The following is a 19909-nucleotide window of genomic DNA, read 5'->3' on the forward strand; positions in this document are numbered from 1 at the left end:
GTGCTTTCACCACATAAAATCACCTAATTTTGGAAGGAGAGATTGTTGCTAAAGATGGAGAAATCAGACTTAAAAAAAAATCACCCAAGTTGGAAAAAATCATATTTGCTCTAAAAATCATCATAAGGCAGAAATTCGCCCAAGCAAGAAGGAGAAAAATGCTGCCAAGAAATGGAGAAGCTTTGTCCCAAAAAATCGCCCCAGTTTGGAATTTGCCTCCCTTTGAAGAAAATCGCATATCCAAGGAGGAGGAGGAAAAATGAATGAGGAAATAAGAGGGGGGAAGCCCCTCTTATATCAAATTTTTTGCCTCTTCAAGTGGGCTGACCTACTTGGAGGGAAAACAAAATTAAATTAGTCCCTTAATTAATGACCTAGATTTGAATGCTAAATTAAAATTACTTAGCCCATAGTGAAATTAGCCCATTTAATTGCCAGTTTTGATCAGAAATTGCAAAATAGAAACAAGGTAAGCCTAGGAGATGTCAAAATTTTCATTTAATAATAAAATATCATTAAAATCAAATCTAGCAAGCCAAAATCAATTTTCAATTTCAAATTACCAATTTCTTTTAATATTTCTAAAATCCCCAGGCAAAATTTCAACCAATTTATTGCGATTTTGCAATTTAATGTAATTTCAATTCTACAATACACTTTTAATTTTTTTCAACAAAATAAATCCTTTTCCTAGCAGTCAATTCAAACTCCAATTCCAATTTCACTGTTGTTAATGCGAGTTTTGTATCACTTACATAACATATTAATAATTGGATATCCGATATGGAGTATCAAACATACAATTCCTCTCTTGAAAAGTTATTGCTCGTGAGATATGAGAACAACTCCAATGTTCCTTACACTTGTGGATACTCATTCAGTTTTATCGATGTGATTCGCTGGTAATCACATAGGCTGCCTTACGCAAATTGTTGAGGATGACTTGGGCTTTGGTGGGAAGATGGAGATGTTGGTTCGGTATGGATGCTATATGATGTCGGTGGGAAAGTGATGGTGGTGGAGGGTGAATGGTTCTTACGGCTGGTGTCTTTCTAACTTTCTTCTCCTAAATTCTAAGTCCTAAATTACTTGCTACCCTACTTCTACTCCTATGGATGGAAGAACTAGCAAATGGACTGGGGTCGAACCTAATGAAAGCTAACTAATAGCCTCACTTCCACAAGTGCAATGTTTCAAAGGAAAAGTAAATTAGTTTGCCACGCAAGGCTTCCCAACAAGCGGCTAGGATGCTAGTGGTCTAGTATTGATCCCTATCAAACATCTACTACTACTACCATACAACTATCCATTTACTTTACTCTTACTTAGCAACTTGAAATGAAATTTGCTTCAACAACTTGAAAAGAAATCTACTCCTTTTTGGAAGTAGAAACCATGCAATAATACCGAAGGCCCTTAATCACCATGCAAGTCACAACAATAAGAAAGAAATAGTGAATTTTGGTATTATCTTATGTAACAATTTTCTTCGACCCTTACAAATGAGAGCAAATGGCCTTCTATAGATGCCAAAATTACAACCAACGGTAAAGATCAAAAGCAAAACCAATGATCTAGATTGAATCCTAGAAACCCTTATTGGGGTTGCCACCCCATCGGCCAATGAGAAGACGTCGCCTCGTCAATGGACCAATGAAAAAAGTGTAAAAGTGGCAACCAATGAGAAGGCACCAAAATGGCGACCAATAAAAAATCCTATTCTAGAAGAAAGAGAAATTGCCACTTGGGCTTACATCAAATGATCTTCTAATATGACTCTTCCCTTTTCTTTTGTTCTTTTAGCTAAGGCGATGAACCTAGCTAGCCTTTCGTTGACTTCCTCTATAGGAGGACAAGGTGTGTGCTTCATCTTGAGTTCAGCTGATTTCATCATGCTTCTTGCTGCTTGTAGTGTCTTCTCATGATCTTTCTTATATTCCTTTGCGAATCCAATGAAAGCATTTAGGGAGGAAAGGGTGTTCAAATGTTTCTTCTTGATGGCAACCTTTCCTAGCTCATCCAATCTTGATCCAAGTCTTGTCTCATTGATATCCTCTTCTCTGATGTCTTCAAAATCAAGCGTCATTCCGACATCGCTCATCATGGTTGAAATGGAAGTGTCGACGCTTAGGTTGTGCTGCTGTGCAACTACCTTCTGTATCTCTTCGAGTATTCTCAATTTGGTAGTCAAGGCGACAAACCAAGATTGAACCGTACCCAATCCTCTCTCATCGACCAACTTGGTCCTTTGCAAATATGTCTCCGGTAGCCCAATGAACGCTTGTAGCCTAGGAATAGCCAAATCTTTCCACTCTTCTTCAAATAATTTGAACTTGTCTTTAATAGTTACTAATGATCGGAATGTCGAGATGAAGGCAAGAAATTTCGCCCATCTTGGATTGTATCATGGATCCAATCCCTAACTTCATGTAGTTGAGCTGATATCTCTTCGAGGTTGCTCCCACTATCTTGAGGAAGAGCTGCCTGGTGCAACTGTTGGATGGGCTGGCAATCTCTCCAATATTTGTTTTCGGCCTCCAACCTTGCGATTCTTTTATTTACCTTCCTCAACCTTTCTCTGATTGAAGCTATACCCTCTGGAATCTCTTTACATTCCATATCATCCGTGTTTCTTTCCAAGTTGTGTTCTACTATCTCATATTCTTGGGCCACAATTTCATCCACTGCCTTATTGACTATTGGTATAGCAATCTGAACCTTTCAATGACCATCATTGTCGCTCCTGAAATACCTTTGCCATCGTCTTCACCATTTGTTTCTGGTTCTTGCTATCACCCTTTTCTATTAATCCTTAGATGTCTTCTGCCATTTGGGGCAGTTACTACCTCGCCTCTTGGCATGAGCATTTGCCTTAACCATAGTGGTGCGGTGCATCTCCCCAAATTTGGATTTGGTTCGACTAACAAAGCATCACCAACGGCCTCGTGTGCCTGGCTTATTGCCTCGATGTCAATCGACCCATCTTCTCCACTGGTTACTGCCATATCATCTCCTTGTTGGTTTTTTGAGAAAGGGGAGTATTTGGTGCTCTCACTGTAACCACTTGATTATGAGTTAGAGCTTACTTCCATTGTGGCCCCTTTATCACTTGAATTGACCTCTTGGCTTCTAGCCTCAACTATGCTCTCCCTTGAAGGAACTGTATGCTGTCTCTTGGCTAGGGGTTCCGAATTTTCTCTACCCTTCTCTACCTTCAAAGCTCTCTTCTTGTCTCTGGTTGTTTCCTGTTGTTGGCTACTTCCTTCATTCCTCTGTCCGACTAATTCTGTTGGACCTCCTTTTGGCTTCATCTTCTCATAAGTAAGGGGAATCCTTTGTCTTTGTAGCCTCCTTAATCTTTCATTATACCATGACTCAGTATGCAATTCTACTGCCCTTGTGAGTGCTTCTAAGGAAGGATCCTGATAGTCATCCCAATCCATTGGATTCAATTCTGTTCCTTCTACTGTATCATAATCTTCTCTCAACACATTTCCATCATCTTCTAGTTGATCGGGGATATCAAGGCCTCTCCATTTGATATCTCTCATCATGTTCACCGACAATCTTGAGAAAGCTAGTTTTCTCACATGAAAGTCATCTTTGGCATTGGCCCAAGAGTCCTCTATAGTGAGAACATGGTTAAATTCATTTCTATGAGATACCTTGATAAGACCATTAGGATCAAACCCTTGCCTTGTTCTGGACCATCTTAGATGATACCATTCCAATTCTTTCTCCGCAGCTGCAAAAGCGGTCCGATTGGGGCAACTATCGTTGCCAATTGCGAGTGAGAAAGTAATGCATGTTTTACCTTCATTTCTCATTCTATCATAATGCTCAAGTTGCCTAGCCATTTCCATCAAAACTACCTTGTGGGGAGGGTATCTTGGAAGCCTCTTGGGACAGATTGTACTCCCTGCTACTCTAATGTAGGTGAATTGTGAAAATTGGATGAACCAACTTCCAATTTCTTTATCTTTGCCCCTGCTTTTGATGAAAGTCTCTTAGTAGGTGTCCCTTGTAGTACCCTTACTGTCTTCATGTCTTCATGGCAAAGGTGTCACAAAATATCTTGTAATCCTTGTTGTTGTGCAATGAAGCTGTGGATAGCATTCATGCGCCAAATATTGCCCCAGCCCCTTGCCAACTTCTCTTAAAACCATAAGTCCCGGACTCTTGTACAATCTAGCAATTAGGTAAAACAAATAGGACCCCATGTAGAATTGTTTTTGGTTTGGGATGGTTTTGAGTTGCCATTCTAGGTTCTCACTTACGATCCTAGCCCAATCAAATCTTCTTTACCCCTTTTCAATTTCATCAATGAAGAAGTACATCCAGTTTTCAAATTGTATACCTTGAGCTAGGTCCATGATCTAGCTGAGAAGAATAACAAGATCTTCGTATTCTGATTTGAAGTCCACCAGTGTAAGCATCGATGATCTGTTGACTCCCTTCTTTCCTCGTGTAGCCAATTTTGCTTTAGGTGTGTGAAATAGGCCTCTTGGTTATCCTGAAATGATTTAGCTGCTTGATCCATCATCACTACTATCATGTTCTTGTATTGGGGAATGTTAAATGCTTCTTCAATTGCTTGTCCGCCAATAGTGGCCAACACTCTCTTCCCTTCATCAAAAATGATGGATCTATTGGTTAGATCAAACCTGGATACGCATTCCAAAACCAACTCCGGATAGGGCAATGTAGGAGGGAAAGCCGCTGCGTGGCCAATTCCGCTTTTGTATATCCTTTTTGCCAAGGGGGATTGTCCTTCCTTTAGTCTATCCTTTACTCGTATCATGTCTACTGTACCGATATTGGTGTCGGTTATTCACTTCATTTTCGAGAAGAAAGGTGTTTTGGTCATCATATCCTTTGTATTTCTTAGTGTTTGTCCCCTTAGGATTCTTGCTTGTACTAACATCCTCCATCTCGTCGCCCTATTACGGGATGGTAAAGTGGTGGACAATTAAACTAGCAGAACCAAGGGAGGCAATCTTTAGACTAGAACGAAAGAAGGAAGTCAGCTTAAAGACTCCTTTCAACTCTAAATGATTAAAAGTCACTTCTACCAATAGCTGGATCTTGACTCTTTTGGAATTTAGGATCAGACCTTGAGAATTTCAAACCCTCTTGCAAATTAGAAATTTAAACACTTGAAACTATCCACCATTTGTTCACAAAAATTCAGACCTTTGATCTTAATAATTTTCCAAATAAAATTACCCAATTTAGGGCAGAAATCACAGCTCCTTTAACAAAAATCAGAATTTGTAAAAAAAATTGCCTAACACTATGAAAATCTGCCTTCCAACAAAAATCGCCCAAAAGAAAGAGCCAATCTGCCCTAGGAAAATCACTTATGGAGGAGAAATCTGCACTTGTAAGAAAAAATCGCCCAACAATGGAGAGCTGCTCCAAGAAAAAATTCGCCCAAAACAAGAGAAGACTGCCCTTGCCAAAAATCACTAAACACCAAAGAGGAGAAGATGAGAAATGAGGAGAGAAGAGGAAAAAGTTTCCTCTTATACTCAACTCCACATGCCTTCCTCAGCTGGCGAACTTGGACTTGGAGTGAAAAAAATAAAATAAAAAATAAAATCATAAATCTGGCCCAACAATAAATGCTTAAACAAAATTAACTTTGCCATGATGAAAATTAAATTTTTTAAAACTGCCAATTGGACCAAAATTGCAAAAAGAAAATAAATAATGCTTTGGAAGTGCTAAATATTTCCATTTAATGAAGATTTAGTAATTAATGTCATTAAAATTGGATTTTGGGTAACCAAAAGCCATTTTTTAATATTAAATTACTAATTTCATTAAAGACTTAAGAGTTTTCAAGGAAAAATTAATCCATTTAAAGCCAATGTTTTGCAATTCAATTGAAATCGATTTTGCTAAGCAATTTTGGCATTTTAACACAAATAAATCATTTCTCTAGAGCCTGAAATCGATTTTGCAATTTGATTTCATTATCACCAAAACTAATTTTTTCACCAAAGAAATTTTTAAGATTTTCCAAAACTCAAATCTAACAAAATTTCATTTTTTGAAATTTTTCTAAGTTTACATAGTTATATCCAAAATTTCAAAAGAAATCGATTAAGTACAAATTTACAATTTTATCTTGCCAAGCATTGCCTTTTTAAATTTTGTCTAGCCTAAGGATGAAATTGGTTGTTATGGAAAATCAAATCGGAATCAGGTGAAAATAAACCTAGCCCTCTCCCTTGTGGCCTGAAGGTGTCTAAGATTCAAAACTCTCAAAAAAATCAAAATTGTTGGACAATCCAAAAATTTGCCAAGGCGATTAAAACAGGGGAGTCCCCAAAATTTTGAGGCGATGGTGTGAGAACCTCACAACAACTGTCAACATTTCTTTTCACTGAAAAATTTGAAGATTTTTTCAAAACGGCTAAATCTAAAAATTCATTTTGAAAATGCTCAAGCTTATTTAGTTGTTTCAAATTTTCCAAAATCCATTGGAAGTCCAAAAATTGCAATTTTATCCTGCTAGGTATTCGTTTTAACCATCGAAAAAATGTTTTTTGAATTTTGTTTGGCCTAAGGATAAAATTACATGTTCTGGAAAGTCAAGTTTCGCATCGGGTGAAAAATAAACCGGATCCCTCTCTTGGTCTGAAGGTGTCCAAGGTATAAAATTTTCAAATCAAAAACCTCTGGGCAACTCCGAAAAATTTGTTAAGGTAACCGAAAAAAATTTCCAAAAAAAATCTGTGAAAATTTCCAAGGCTTGCCCAAAAAAGGGGGTCCCCAAAGTTTTTGGGGTGATGGTGTGAAAACCTCACAACACATCTTTGTTCTCATCTTGATTGCTTCATATTCTAGAATGTCACTGATTTGATTACAGCCCGACCATTTGATTTCTAAGTTTCCTCGTTTCTTGAATTTGCTATCATACTGTAGTACCATATCATTGACCTTGAATTGTTTGAATTTGATGTTTCGATCATGCCATGCTTTCTACCTCCTTTCTATTAAAAGTTAGTGTTCTGCAAGTTGTCGTGTGTCATCAAAATTGCATAATTCTTCTAAGCATTGTTTGGCGGACTCATTGATTGCGAGTCTTAAGGACATAGTTGTATGGAGGTTATGGACAATATAATTGAGAGGTAAGCTGGCCTCTATTCCATAAATGTTATGGTAAATTGATGTTGTATTAAATGGAGGAGATGCAAGCTCCTTTGATAGATTGACAAACACAATGTTTTTTATTATGAAACAATCATGAACTAAAGACAAAAATAGAAACTACCTAATAAACTAAAGACTAACTAAGATGACCTTTAAATAAATATTATAATATTCTAATACGCTCCCTTAATGGTCATCATTTGACTACTCTATAGAAAATATTACATGTCTTGTGGTCATGAATTCTTCAGAACAATCTGCTGCTGCTAAAACCCTTCTTGGATCTGCAAAATGTTAGTGACCAAAAAAAATCATCCAATCTGATGTTGGGTAATAAGGTATTACTCCATGTAGCTAGAGACACCGAGATGAAACTGAAACCATGATTTTGTGGAAAATCACCAAATCCTTTTTATAGAGGAGCACTGCACCCCAAAACGGACTGCAAGATCTTTAGCAGATGAGCACTATGACTTAAAACAGATTGCAAAAGGCCACAAATTATTTTCATTATGTCTCTTTTATGGTCCTTTCTGAACTTTGTAATAAAATTTATTTGCACTCAAACCTTGGTTGGATTTTTTTTATGTTGCTTAAGATATTAGACAATTCACTTGCAACAATTATGGAAAGGCTCTTGAATGGATGAGATATATTTATAATATTTTTATCTGCTTATTGATTGGCTTACAGGCATTGCTTTATGCCATTGGATTGGGTAAAGGTGCTATTCCAACAGCTGCAGCAGTGAATTGGGTCCTGAAAGATGGCATTGGCTACTTGAGTAAAATTCTGCTATCTAAGTATGGGCGTCATTTTGATGTTCATCCAAAGGGTTGGAGACTTTTTGCAGATATTTTAGAAAATACAGCATGTGGCATGGAGCTCCTAACTCCTGCATTTCCTCACCTTTTTGTCTATCTTGGTGCAGTTGCAGGAGCTGGCCGATCAGCAGCAGGTTTGATTCAGGTATCTTTACTTCTACCTCTTTGAAATAAAAAACAATTATTGGTTCTGCATAATAAGGTTTACTTTGATTGTAAATCAGAGTACCCTCACACTTTTCTTTTTAGTTTGGAGAGAAGAAAACTTTTTTACTTATGGCATTAGTTCAAATTGTACTACACATTAATACTTTCAGTCTAGTACAGTGTATACTGATTTCTTTTACAGTAGCTGTTAGTTGCTTCAACGTCTTAGAGCTACATCTAGTAATTAATAAAGTAGGCATCATATGTGTACATTTTACATCGTGCTTATGTAAATAAATACATTGGTCGAGTACTTTCCTTGTCTAGAAGCCTTTATAGTGGGTCCATCTTTTAACTTCACCATAAGCCATTCTAATCTAGATTTATTTGTCTAAGAATAGCACAGATGTAGAATGGTGACAAAACAGAATAATAGAGCATGTATTCAAATATACTAGTATCAACAAAGCATTTAATACCAATATCACACATATCAAAGATGGCTAGGGAAACAGCCATATTTTATTGGTTACCAAAAAATAACAAGTACATCATTCATTTTCCAATGTTCATAAATAGTGGTCGGTTGGTTAGCAAAACCAATCGACACATCCTCTTGCTACTGAACTACCCAACCCCAAACTATCTTTAATTGCATCATTGTATTATTACGCCCTACACCTATCCCCCCAAAAAAGAAGTCGCTAGCAAAAAACCAAAAGGAAACTATACTTCAAGAAGTATGGTGGGAGGATGTCCCGAGACTGGATGCTGGTTCAAAAAGACACTGCAGCTTGCATTTCACAGCCATCTGCTTAGCTTGAACAACTTGCAGCAAGTGCAAGGCTTCCATCCTATCTCTTTTGATCAATGCCGATTTCTCACCTTGAGCTGCTTTCTCCGCTTCCTAGTCTGCTTTCTCTACTTTCCAGTCTACTTTCATCCTTCTTGTTAACTCCTTTTCCTGCTGAAGCTCCATGAATGTCCCTCTAAACACTTCCTCCATTTGAGGAAGTGACCGCATAAATGGTGGCTGCTCCGTCATAGTAGGTATGGTGTGTCCAGCCTTCCATATGCTAACTACCTCCTCATGTCAAACTCCACTTTGCATGAATAAACTCAAGTAGGCATGTCAGTCTTTCTTCATGCCACTAGGGACTACACTGCTCGGACAATGGCATCTAGTTTCTAGGTTCTGCGCCTTGGCCTCTTTGAGAATCTTCCAAAATGTAGAATGGTTACAAAACAAAATAATAAAGCATGTATTCAAATATACTAGTACCAATAAAGCATTTAATACCAATATCACACATCTCAAAGATGGCAAGGGAAACCACTATACTATATTGATTACAAAAAAGTAACAAGTACATCATTCATGTTTCTATTGTGAGGTTTTAACACCATCGCGCCAAAATTTTTTGGGGACCCCTTTTTTTGGTTGCCTTAGCAAATTTGAAATTGCCTAGTGGTTTTCGATTTGAAAATTCTACACCTTGGATGCCTTTGGGCCAGGAGGGGATTTGGTTTATTTTTCACCTGGTGCAAAAACTTGATTTTTTGGAACATGTAATTTTATCTTGAGGCCAAACAGGTTTCAAAAACAACATTTTTTTCGATAGTTAAAACAATATCTGGTAGGATAGATTTGCAAATTTTGCGCTTAGACGCATTTCTGAAAATTTGAAATAATTGTATAAGCTTGAGCATTTTCAAAATGAATTTTGGATTTAGTTGTTTTGGAAAATCTTGAATTTTTTTTTCAGTGAAAGGAAATTTTAATAGTGAAATTGGATTTGGAGTTTGAATTTCGATTGATAGTAATAGGATTAATTTGGTGTTAAAAAATTGAAATTGTATTTGCAAAATTAAAATTGAATTAAATTGCAAAATTGCATTAATTGGGTTGAAATTTTGCCTAGAGGATTTTAAATTTTTTAAAGGAAATTGGTAATTTAGAATTGAAAATCGATTTTGGCTTGCTAGATTTGATTTTAATGATATTTTAATTGCCAAAACATTATTAAATGAAAATTTTGACATTTTCTAGGCTTACCTTGTTTCTATTTTGCAATTTTTGATCAAAATTGGCAATTAAATGGGCCAATTTCATTATGGGCTTAGTAAATTTAATGTTGCATTTAAATCTGGGCCATTAATTAAGGGACTAATTTAATTTTGTTTTCCCTCCAGGCAGGTTGGCCCACTTGGAGAGGCAAAAAGTGTGGTATAAGGGGGGCTTCCCCCCTCTTGTTTCCTTGTTCCTTTTTCCTCCTCCTTGGATTTGCGATATTCTTCAAAGGGAGGCAAATTTCCAACTTGGGCGATTTTTCCTTTTTTGGCGGCATTTTTCTCCTTGCTTGGGCGAATTTCTGCCCTAAGGCAATTTTGGAGCAGATTTGATTTTTTTCCAGCTTGGGCAATTTTTGTTTTGTCTGATTTCTCCATTTTTTATAGCGATTTCTCCTTCCAAAATTGTTCAATTTTATTTGGTGAAGAGGCTATATGATTCAAGGTCTGATTTTTGGCAAGTGTGGGCAATTTCAAGGAAGTTGAAATTCTGATTTTTGCTAGGGCATCATTATTTGCAAGGAGGGTTGAAATTTCTAAGATTTGATCCGAACCTGAAGAGGGCCCATTATTGATAAAGGCAGATTTAAGGTGAAATTCTATTCACTTTTAGAAGTGAAGATTGGTTTTAAAGATAGATTCTATTCCTTGTTCTTGCTTGGTTCGTTTTCCTTATTTTCTTCTTGCACTCATCATCCACCACTTCATTATTCCATCGATAGGCTGAATTTGGGAGATATAAGTGTAGATTTCATGATAGGACACTTGGAGAGGCAAAAATAAGCTAGACCACCTTAGGATTGAAGTTGAGAGATATAAGTGTAGTTCATTGTAAAGTAACGAAGACGCATAAATAAGTGACAGTCCCATCCCTAGGAAAGAAGGTTGGAGATTGATAAGTGTAGAGATAGGACTTGGAGAGGCAGAAATAAGCTAGATTCAATTGATCGAAAGAAGGTTGGAGATTGATAAGTGTAGTTCATATCATTTAGAACAAAGGGACAGAAATAAGTGTTTAGGATGGTAGATGTTAGTGCAAGCAAGAACCCAAAGGAAACAAATACCAAAAAAGACAAAGAAGATATGATGCCTAAGACCACCTTCTTCTCAAAAGTGAGGCGAATAAGTGGTACTGATATCGGTACAGTGAACGTGGTACAGTTGAAGGACAGATTGAGGGAAGGACAATCGCCCATGGCAAAGAAGATCTACAAGAATGGAATTGTATACACGACAACTTTCCCTCCTACCTTGCCTTGTTCAGAATTGGTAATGGAATGTACATCCCAGTTTGATATTGTTACTAAGTCCATCATTTTTGATGAAGGGAAGAGAGTTTTGGCTAACATTAGCGAACAAGTGGTCAAAGAAGTACTCAATATTCCCCAGTATAGAGGCATGACAGTGGTAATGATGGATTAGGTGGCCAAGTTATTTTAGGATAATTAGGAGGCTTACTTCATTCCTCTAAAGCAGAATTGGTTGCACGAAGGCAAGAAGGGAGTCACCAAGTCGTCAAAGCTCACCAAGTCAGATTTCAAATTAGAGTACAACAATCTTTTTGTGCTTCTTAGTTGAATCATGGTTGTAGCTCAAGGTATGCAATTCGAGAACTTGAAGTATTATTTTATTGATGAAATTAAAAATGGAAAGAGAAGATTTGATTGGGCTAGAATTATAAGTGAAAATCTAGAGTTGCGACTTAGGACACTGCAAAATAAAAAACAATTCTATATGGGATCCTATCTTTTCTATCTGATTGCGAGACTATATGAAAATCCTGGACTTAAGGCCTTAGGAGTGATTGGCAATGGGTTGGGGCAATGTTTGGTGCATGAGTGCTATCCACAGCTTCATTTGCATAACACCAAAGATTATAAGATGTTTTATGACACCTTTTCCATAAAGACGGTAAGGATATTACAAGGGACACCTGCTAAGAGGCTCTTAATGGAAGCAGAAGTAAAAGTTAAGAAGTATGGGGTTTGGTTCATCCAATTTCCACAATTCACATATATTAGAGTAGAAGTACAGTTTGTCCCAAGAGACTTCCAAGTGACCCACCCAACAAGGTAGTTTTGATGGAGTCGGCTAGGTAACTTGAGCATTATGACAAGATGATGAAACTTAAAGGTGAGACAAGGATTACCTTCTCATTTGGAATAGGCAATGATACTTGCCCCAATCTTGACGCCTTTGCAATTGCGGAGAAAGAGTTAGAATGGTATCATCTAAGATGGTATAGAGCAAAATAAGTATTAGATGTCTTATCAAGGCATCTCACGAAAACGCATTCAAACATATTTCTACTATAGAAGATTTTTGGGCCAATGTAGAGGATGACTTTCATGTGAGAAAGTTAGCTTTCTCAAGATTGTTAGTGGGCATGATGAGGGCAATCAAATGGAGAGGCCTTGATATTCCTGATCAACTGGAAGATGATGAAAATATGCTAAGGGAAGATTACGATACAGTAGATGGAACAGAATTGGGTCCACTAGATTGGGATGATCCTCAGGATCCTTCCTTGGAGGGAGTTACAAGGACAGTTGATTTACACACTGAGTAATGCTACAATGAGAAGTTAAGGCAATTACAAAGTCGGAAGGTATGCCTTACTTATGAGAGGATGAAACCAGAGGAAGAAGGCCCAATGAAGTTAGTCGGACAGAAAGGTGAAGGTAGTAGCTAGCAACAAAGAACAGTTAAGAGCAAAAGGAGAATGTCAATGAGACAGAGTTTGGGTCAAGATTGGATGAGTTAGGGAAGGTCACCATCGAGAAGAAGCATTTGGGCACCCTTGCCTCCCACAATGCCTTTATTGAATATGCGAAAGAGTATGAGGAGGATCATGAGAAGACATTGCAAGCAACAAGCAACATGATGAATTTGGTCGAGCTCAAGACGAAGCACACACTTTTCCCTCGCATGAAGGAAGTCAACGATAGGCTAGCCAGGTTCATTGCTTTGGCTAAAAAGATGAAAGAAAATGGTAGGATTATATTAGAAGATCATTTGATATAAGCTCAATTGGCAATTTCACCTTCTTCTTGATAGGATAGGTGTCTGATTCTGATTGGCTAACATTTTGGTGCCTTCTCATTGGTTGTGAATTTTCCCTTTTTTCATTGGTCCATTGATGAGGTGGTATCTTCTCATTGGTTGATGGGATGGCAACCCTAATTAGGGTTTCTGGGATCTAATGTGGATCGTTGATTTTGCTTCTTAATCTCTACCGTTGGCTGTAATTTTGGCCCCTATATAAGGCAATTTGCTCTCATTTGTAAAGGGTTGAAGAAAGTTGTTACTTAAGATAATACCAAATTTGCTTCTCTTATCATTGTTGTGACTTGCATGGTGATTAGGGACACTTGGTGTTATTGCATGGTTTCTACTTCCAATAGTTAAAGTTAAAAAGGGTTGAAGAAAATTGTTGCTTAAGATAATATCAAAATTGCTTCTCTTTATCATTGTTGTGACTTGCATGGTGATTAAGAACACTAGGTGTTATTGCATGGTTTCTACTTCCAATAGTTAAAGTTAGATTTCATTGAAGTTGTTAAAATAGATTATATTTCAAGAAAGTTGTTAAGAGTAAGAGTAGATGGATAGTTGTATGGTGATATTAGTGGATGTTTGATAGGGATCTATAAACTAGGCCACTAGCATCCTAGTGGCTGGTTAGGAAGCCTTGTGTGGTAATCTAGTCTTTTTCTCTTGAATCATTGCATCTATGGAGGTAGAGCTGCTAGTAAACTTTCATTAGATTCGATCCCTGTCCATTTGCTAATCTTTCCATTCATAGGAGTAGGATTAGGGCAGCAAGTAGTATAGTAGTTGGAGTTTTGAAGAAGAAAGTTAGAAATGAGAAGCATCAGTGGTAGACACACCCTCCATCATCATCACCATTGACATTATTTGGCGCTCATATACTTTGCAAAGATAGACGTCATCACTATCACAATGAGAGTCCGACAATCCTTGACTGAACAATGTAAGGTCGCCTACGTGATTAACCAACAAATCACATTAATATAACTGAGTTAGTATCCACAGGTGTAAGGAAGATTGGAGTTTTTCTCATGTCTTCATGAGTATTTACTTTTCAAGAGAGGAATTTAGTGTTTGATATTCCATATCAAGTATTCAATTGCTATATGTTATGTATTAGTACAAAATTTACATCAACAGTTCCAATGTTCTTAAATAGTGGTCGGTCGGTTTGAAGACCAACCGATACATCCCCTCGCTACCTAACTATCGCACCCCGAACTAACTATCTTTAATTGCATCATTGTGTTGTTATGCCCTACAACAGACTAGCATGTTACATGTGATGCAACTAGATTGACTAATGATGCTTTGTAGAGAGCTATAGACAAAAAATTATCGTGCTACACATGATGTAACTACACTGACTAATGATGCTATATAGAGAGCTATACACAAAGGATTGAGGGGTAAGCAAGGTGAGTTTTTCGTATATCAATATTGATGTTTGACGTTGAAGACATTGGGAAGCATCCTGGTCTTATTTACATGCATAGGAGATGGTGAGAAATTCATTCAGGTCTGGTGATTCTGAATAGTGTAAATGTGGTTCTTAATTCAAATAGTAAGAATACAATATTAGATTATTTCAGAGTATGCAAAGATGTTATGTGGTTAGTTACTATATGTGCCCCTGTGTAAGGCAATAACGAAGAAGACTAATGTAGGCATTATAAGCCACCAAAGACTTTAAAGAATGTTTTCAATATTTCTATTCTATGCTTAAATACCTTGCTGCTTTTATAGCAAGTGGGTAATGGCCAACAATATGAATACTTGAGCTAGGAGACCATTACTCAATATGGAAGATGATAATATACTTTAAATTGTTAAAGCATTGTTTAGACTAGTGGTACAACAATAAGTAGTGGTGCACAAAATCATTGTTTGCCACTTCTAAAATTTTAGATAATGGCATGATATATCTTTTCAAGAACGAATGCCTTAAAAGCTATTTACAATACCTTATATAGTCAGGGAGATGACATAGATTCAATATACAAAAGAAATGACTACAACAGTCAACTAAAGACAATGGTTATTGCATTGATAGAGTGTAAAAAATAAATTCAAAGGACCATTTTGGCTATGGGTATGGGAGTTTTGTAAGTGGATTTAGCTGAAAAAATGGGCTTGGGTTAATTATAGGTTCATCCATACAAAAGAATGTAAAACCCAGAAATATATGCAACCAAATTAGATTATGATATAATAATTATACATGTAATACATCCATTTTTTAGGGTTAAGTGAGAAATACACATATAATACAATTCTCATGAGCTCAACTGTGATGAGGGTTAAGATAGGAAGGACATGATGAGGTGCCCTAATTATTGCTGGCCCTAGGTCCAAGAGTAGAAACTCCGTTGTCTTGGGCATCATGTGGTATCGACCATGCTCATGAGGTGGTTAACCTAGCAGAGCGTGTACATCAACCCCCTTCATCATGCCACCCTTCTCTTATGATTGAGGATCCCTTTCATAGTTACTTCAATAACTAATCCATATAGGCTTAGAGAGAAGATTGTAATAGGGTACCCTTAACTTGACCCCTAGGCCCAAGAGCAGAATCTCGGTCTTTTTGGCCTCATCTGGTCCTCAATCAATCTCATGAGGTGGTGTACCTAGTGAGGCTTCACCATCCACCTCCTTGCACTTCCTTTCCTTCCCTAACATGGTTGATAATTGGTGTATGATTTTGCCAACTATATGTGTGCACCAAATTTCACCTTTTTGTGAAGCTAAATTTTGTTAACGCTCCTTTTCCTCTTCACAGAGAATTTTGTGTTGAAGCAGTGCATGCGTATGATGTGTCCATTTGGCATGCATCCTAAGGAGTGTTTCCATTCTACTTCATCAAAATCTCTATAACCGTGAGTGTGTGTAATGCCATGTCTCAACACATTGCATGTTCAAGTTAGGTCCTCCTTTTCCTTTGCTAAAAACCATTCCCAAGTACCGTGTCTTGTGAGGCACTTTTTCCTTGGTGGGCCTAAACATTACATAAAGGAAACACTTCATTGCACAACATTACACATGGCTGTTTCGCGAGTGTTTAAGTATTGCCTTCCCAAGGACGGTTTTGTGCTTGTCCATCGCATGCCATCCTCAAGCTTACCCAAAGGAACTTCCATGTGTCCTGCGTCTACGAGTTTGGTTCTAATCACTCTAGGCACAATTTCCAACTTTCAATTCAAGCACGTGTTTTTATTGAAATCGTCGTGATGATTGCAGGGGAGGTGGTTATTGATCATAATAATTGGCTAGTATACTTCTACAGATCAAAGATTAGTTGTTGGACCAAGTGCCTGCGATGGTGCCCGTACCTTCTCAATTCTACAGATAGAGACAACTTGGTTTTAAAAAGACTTTTTGTTAGAGGCATTAGGCATGGCCTTTTAAAAGTAGAGAGACCTTGGGAAGAAGAGAGGGAATCACATATATTACAACGCTGGCAAGTAAGAGAGAACTTTGAATTTAGAAAAGCTATTGGTTGTAAGCCTTAAGCGATATTTTTCAGGCATTTGAATCAATATAATATTTTTGATTGTGCTTTAGGCCCCTTGTTGTATTTGAGGTTCTATGGTTGAGTAAGTTTTTGTGTTGTTTCATCACTCTTAGCAAATGTATCTTTGGTTTACAAATTATGCTTAAAGCTTCTCTATTTCATAAATGCCTTTGTATGACTCTTTCTTTCTTAGAGTTTTGGAATATTTGCGGTGGTGTCTAAGATAATTGTCTGGGGGTTGTCTTTTTGTTTCATCTTGCAGGATAACCTATGCAGTAGTAAGTTTCCTGAGGAGGGAAACTTTAGGAGTGTTTCCCTTTTTCTTTGTTAAAGGCTTCCCAGTAGCGAGTGTGTGCATGTGTTAGCATGACACATATTCGAGTTAGGCCCTCCTTTTCCTTTGCTAAAGATTGCACCCAGGTGTCACGTGTCTTTTGAAGACCACCTTGCCACTCTTTTTCCTTGGTGGGCCAAAACATTACATAAAGGCGACACTTCACTTCGCAACATTACATGTGGCCATTTTACATGTGTTTAAGAGATGCCATTCTCTTCCCAAGAAGGTTTCGTGCATGTCAACCGTGTGTCATCCTCAAGCTTACCCATAGGATCTTCCATGCTTCTCGCATTTGTGAGCTTGTGGTGTAGGAGGACCCTAGGGTCTTGTTTAGATTCTAGTTCATTTTGGATTGTAGGTGGTTCTAGCCAACCGCCAAGGTCATAAGGATTGTTGATAGGGTCCTGAGTGAGGTGTGATGTGTGTTTGTAGATAGGTGTACTCAAAGTCATGCTTGTGCTTTGTTTTCAGTAAGTCTAATGCTAAGTCGTAGAAAAGTCAACATGGGTCAAAGGTTGACCAAGCCTCCAAAATGGAGTGGCAATTATACATTTGATGTAATTTGGCTTGAATTGTACATGGGAGGATAGTAGAAATGTAAAATTGCAAAAAGATGTAAAGTTGCTCATGACAACTTTGCAAAAATCTAAGGAATAGCTCTAAAGGAGCCTTAAAGGGTCTGAACACGAGGGGTTGATATATTTAAGGTTAGAGTAACCCTAATCTGGGAGTTAGTTGTCTTATTGTACGGTTTGCTTTGGAAAAGACATTGAATTTTGTATTAGAGAGAGGCTTTTACCTTCATCTAGACTTTGAATGGATTGAATGGATTAATGTGAGGCATTGAGGTGTTGATTCTTGTTATGTAGTTAAGTTTAGTGGAGTTAATTTGAAGAGTTTGAAATGTTCATTGTCATTTTACAAAATCCTTAATTTCCTTTGGTTCACTGTCCTAAACAGTGCCAGTTATGTAAATATGAGCCCTACTTGAATTCCCATGGTTGAAATTCAATGCCACTTGGAATCAAGGGACACTGTAAATAGTGTAAATATGTGTTTTGAGGTTCTTGTTGTAGGGGAACTATTTTTGCCATCAAGCCTTAAGCGAGTGTAGAGGCATTTTGGCTAGGAGTTTGCGCAAAACAGTAGCAAGAAAGCTTGCAAGATTGATTAGTTTGTGCTAGTCAATGGTTGGAGTAAGGGCATGTGTCCTTGATAAGTGGTTGCACGGAGAGGACTAGTGAAGTTGAATAGAGCACCTAATGGAAGCCAAGAACCCAGACTGGTTCACATGCCCTAAAAACCCAAGAAGATAGGGGTTTGGTGATAGTCCTATGTACAAACACCTTAGAGATCTAAAACCTAGGAAATCTTGAAGCCTAGGAAGTCCTGAGATAGAATCCCTAAACAGGTTGAGGGTTTGTTTGGAGAAGTTGAGAGTTATTCCAAGAACACTGATTTTAGGAGGCCTAATTGGGGCTAAAAGGGCTACAAGGCCTAAAACTTGAACAGTAAGAACTCGATCGAAAATTCAAAGAAGAATCCATCCAAGGGGATCAAAATGGATTGAAACTAAATAGGGAATAACAAAGACGCCTATTCCTAGTCCTAAGATTAGTTTGGGGGCATAGTGGCTAAGTTGAGCCCATGGGTCCATAGTTGGATTGAGGAACATAGTTGAGTAAGTTGGTGGTGAGTTTTATAAGGGGAAAGGCGATCCGAGGAGTGATCTCTGAGTAGGGTAGAGTGGAATACTCTAGTAAGACCAAAGAGTAGGTCTTAGGAAGAGCAAGAGTGCTCTTGGGAGGTAGTACTCCCCATCAGCTTGGTTCTAATCACTCCAGGTATGATTTCCAACTTTCAATTCAAGCTTGCATTTTCAATGAAACCGTCGCAATGATTGCAGTGGAGGTAGGTAATTAGAATGATTGGTGATTTGATTCTTTTATAGATTGTAGACTAACTCTTGGCTCTAAGAGCCTACGATGGTGCTTGTACCTTCTCATCTCTGCTGATAAAGACACTATGCTTGGGTTTAAACAATGTTTTGTTAGAGGCATCAGGCGTTGGCCTTTTAGAACCATAGAGACCCTAGGAAGAAGGGAGAATTACAAATATTAAAATGCTTCGAAGTAGGAGAGAACTTCGAATTTAGAAAAGATATTAGTTGTAAGCCTTAAGTGATATTTTTCAAGCATTTGAATCAATATAATATTTTTGATCGTGCCTTGGGCCCTTTGTTTTGTTTGAGGTTCTATCTTTGAATAAGTTTCTGTGCTATTTCATCAATCTTAGCAAATGCATCTTTGGTTTTTCTGAACAAATTATGCTTTCAAGCTCCTCTATTTCATAAATGCCTTTGTATGATTCTTTCTTTATTAAAGTTCTAGAATATTTGTGGTAGTGTGTAATGTCCCCACTAATAGCGTTAGTTAGGGACATTACAGTGGTATCAGAGCATGATCTTGCCATCTTGTAGGGTTAAAAAGGCACTAGAAAAATAATTTGTATGAAAGACTAATGTAGAAAATTAATGACTATTAGAAAGGAGTTAAACATATCTATGATAGCAACCTAAGAATTTGGACTAAAAGAAATATATATTTGAACTCAACAGAAGAAATTATCTAATTGCTCGAGGACAAGCAATTTAAGGAAGAGCAGACTATCATATCCCTATTTTAAGATGTTATTAAATAAATAATAAAGTTATATTAAAACTAATACTAAAATATAAAACAAGGAAATGATAATTATTTGGTTTATATTATTAATAAAATAATATTTAGTATGATATTTTTAATAACT

At 37.3% G+C, this 19909-nt stretch overlaps 1 protein-coding gene across 3 annotated transcripts in view; it reads left to right on the forward strand.

Annotated features, from left to right (window-relative positions):
* The window catches only part of RUS1 (root UVB sensitive-like protein (Protein of unknown function, DUF647)), a 123094-nt gene that overhangs the window by 21003 nt on the left and 82182 nt on the right, over positions 1-19909 (forward strand). For all 3 annotated transcript variants that reach the window (XR_016360172.1, XM_089815196.1, XM_089815197.1), the window contains exon 3: positions 7855-8130. Coding sequence is in view for 2 of the 3 variants with exons in the window: in XM_089815196.1 (XP_089671322.1) it covers positions 7855-8130 (276 nt within the window). In the remaining variant the exon portion in view is untranslated. The remainder of the gene's footprint in view (positions 1-7854; positions 8131-19909) is intronic.

This window comes from Cupressus sempervirens, chromosome 2 (assembly GCF_028749045.1).
Source record: "Cupressus sempervirens isolate cs-2001-9-10 chromosome 2, ASM2874904v1, whole genome shotgun sequence".
NCBI lineage: Eukaryota > Viridiplantae > Streptophyta > Pinopsida > Cupressales > Cupressaceae > Cupressus > Cupressus sempervirens.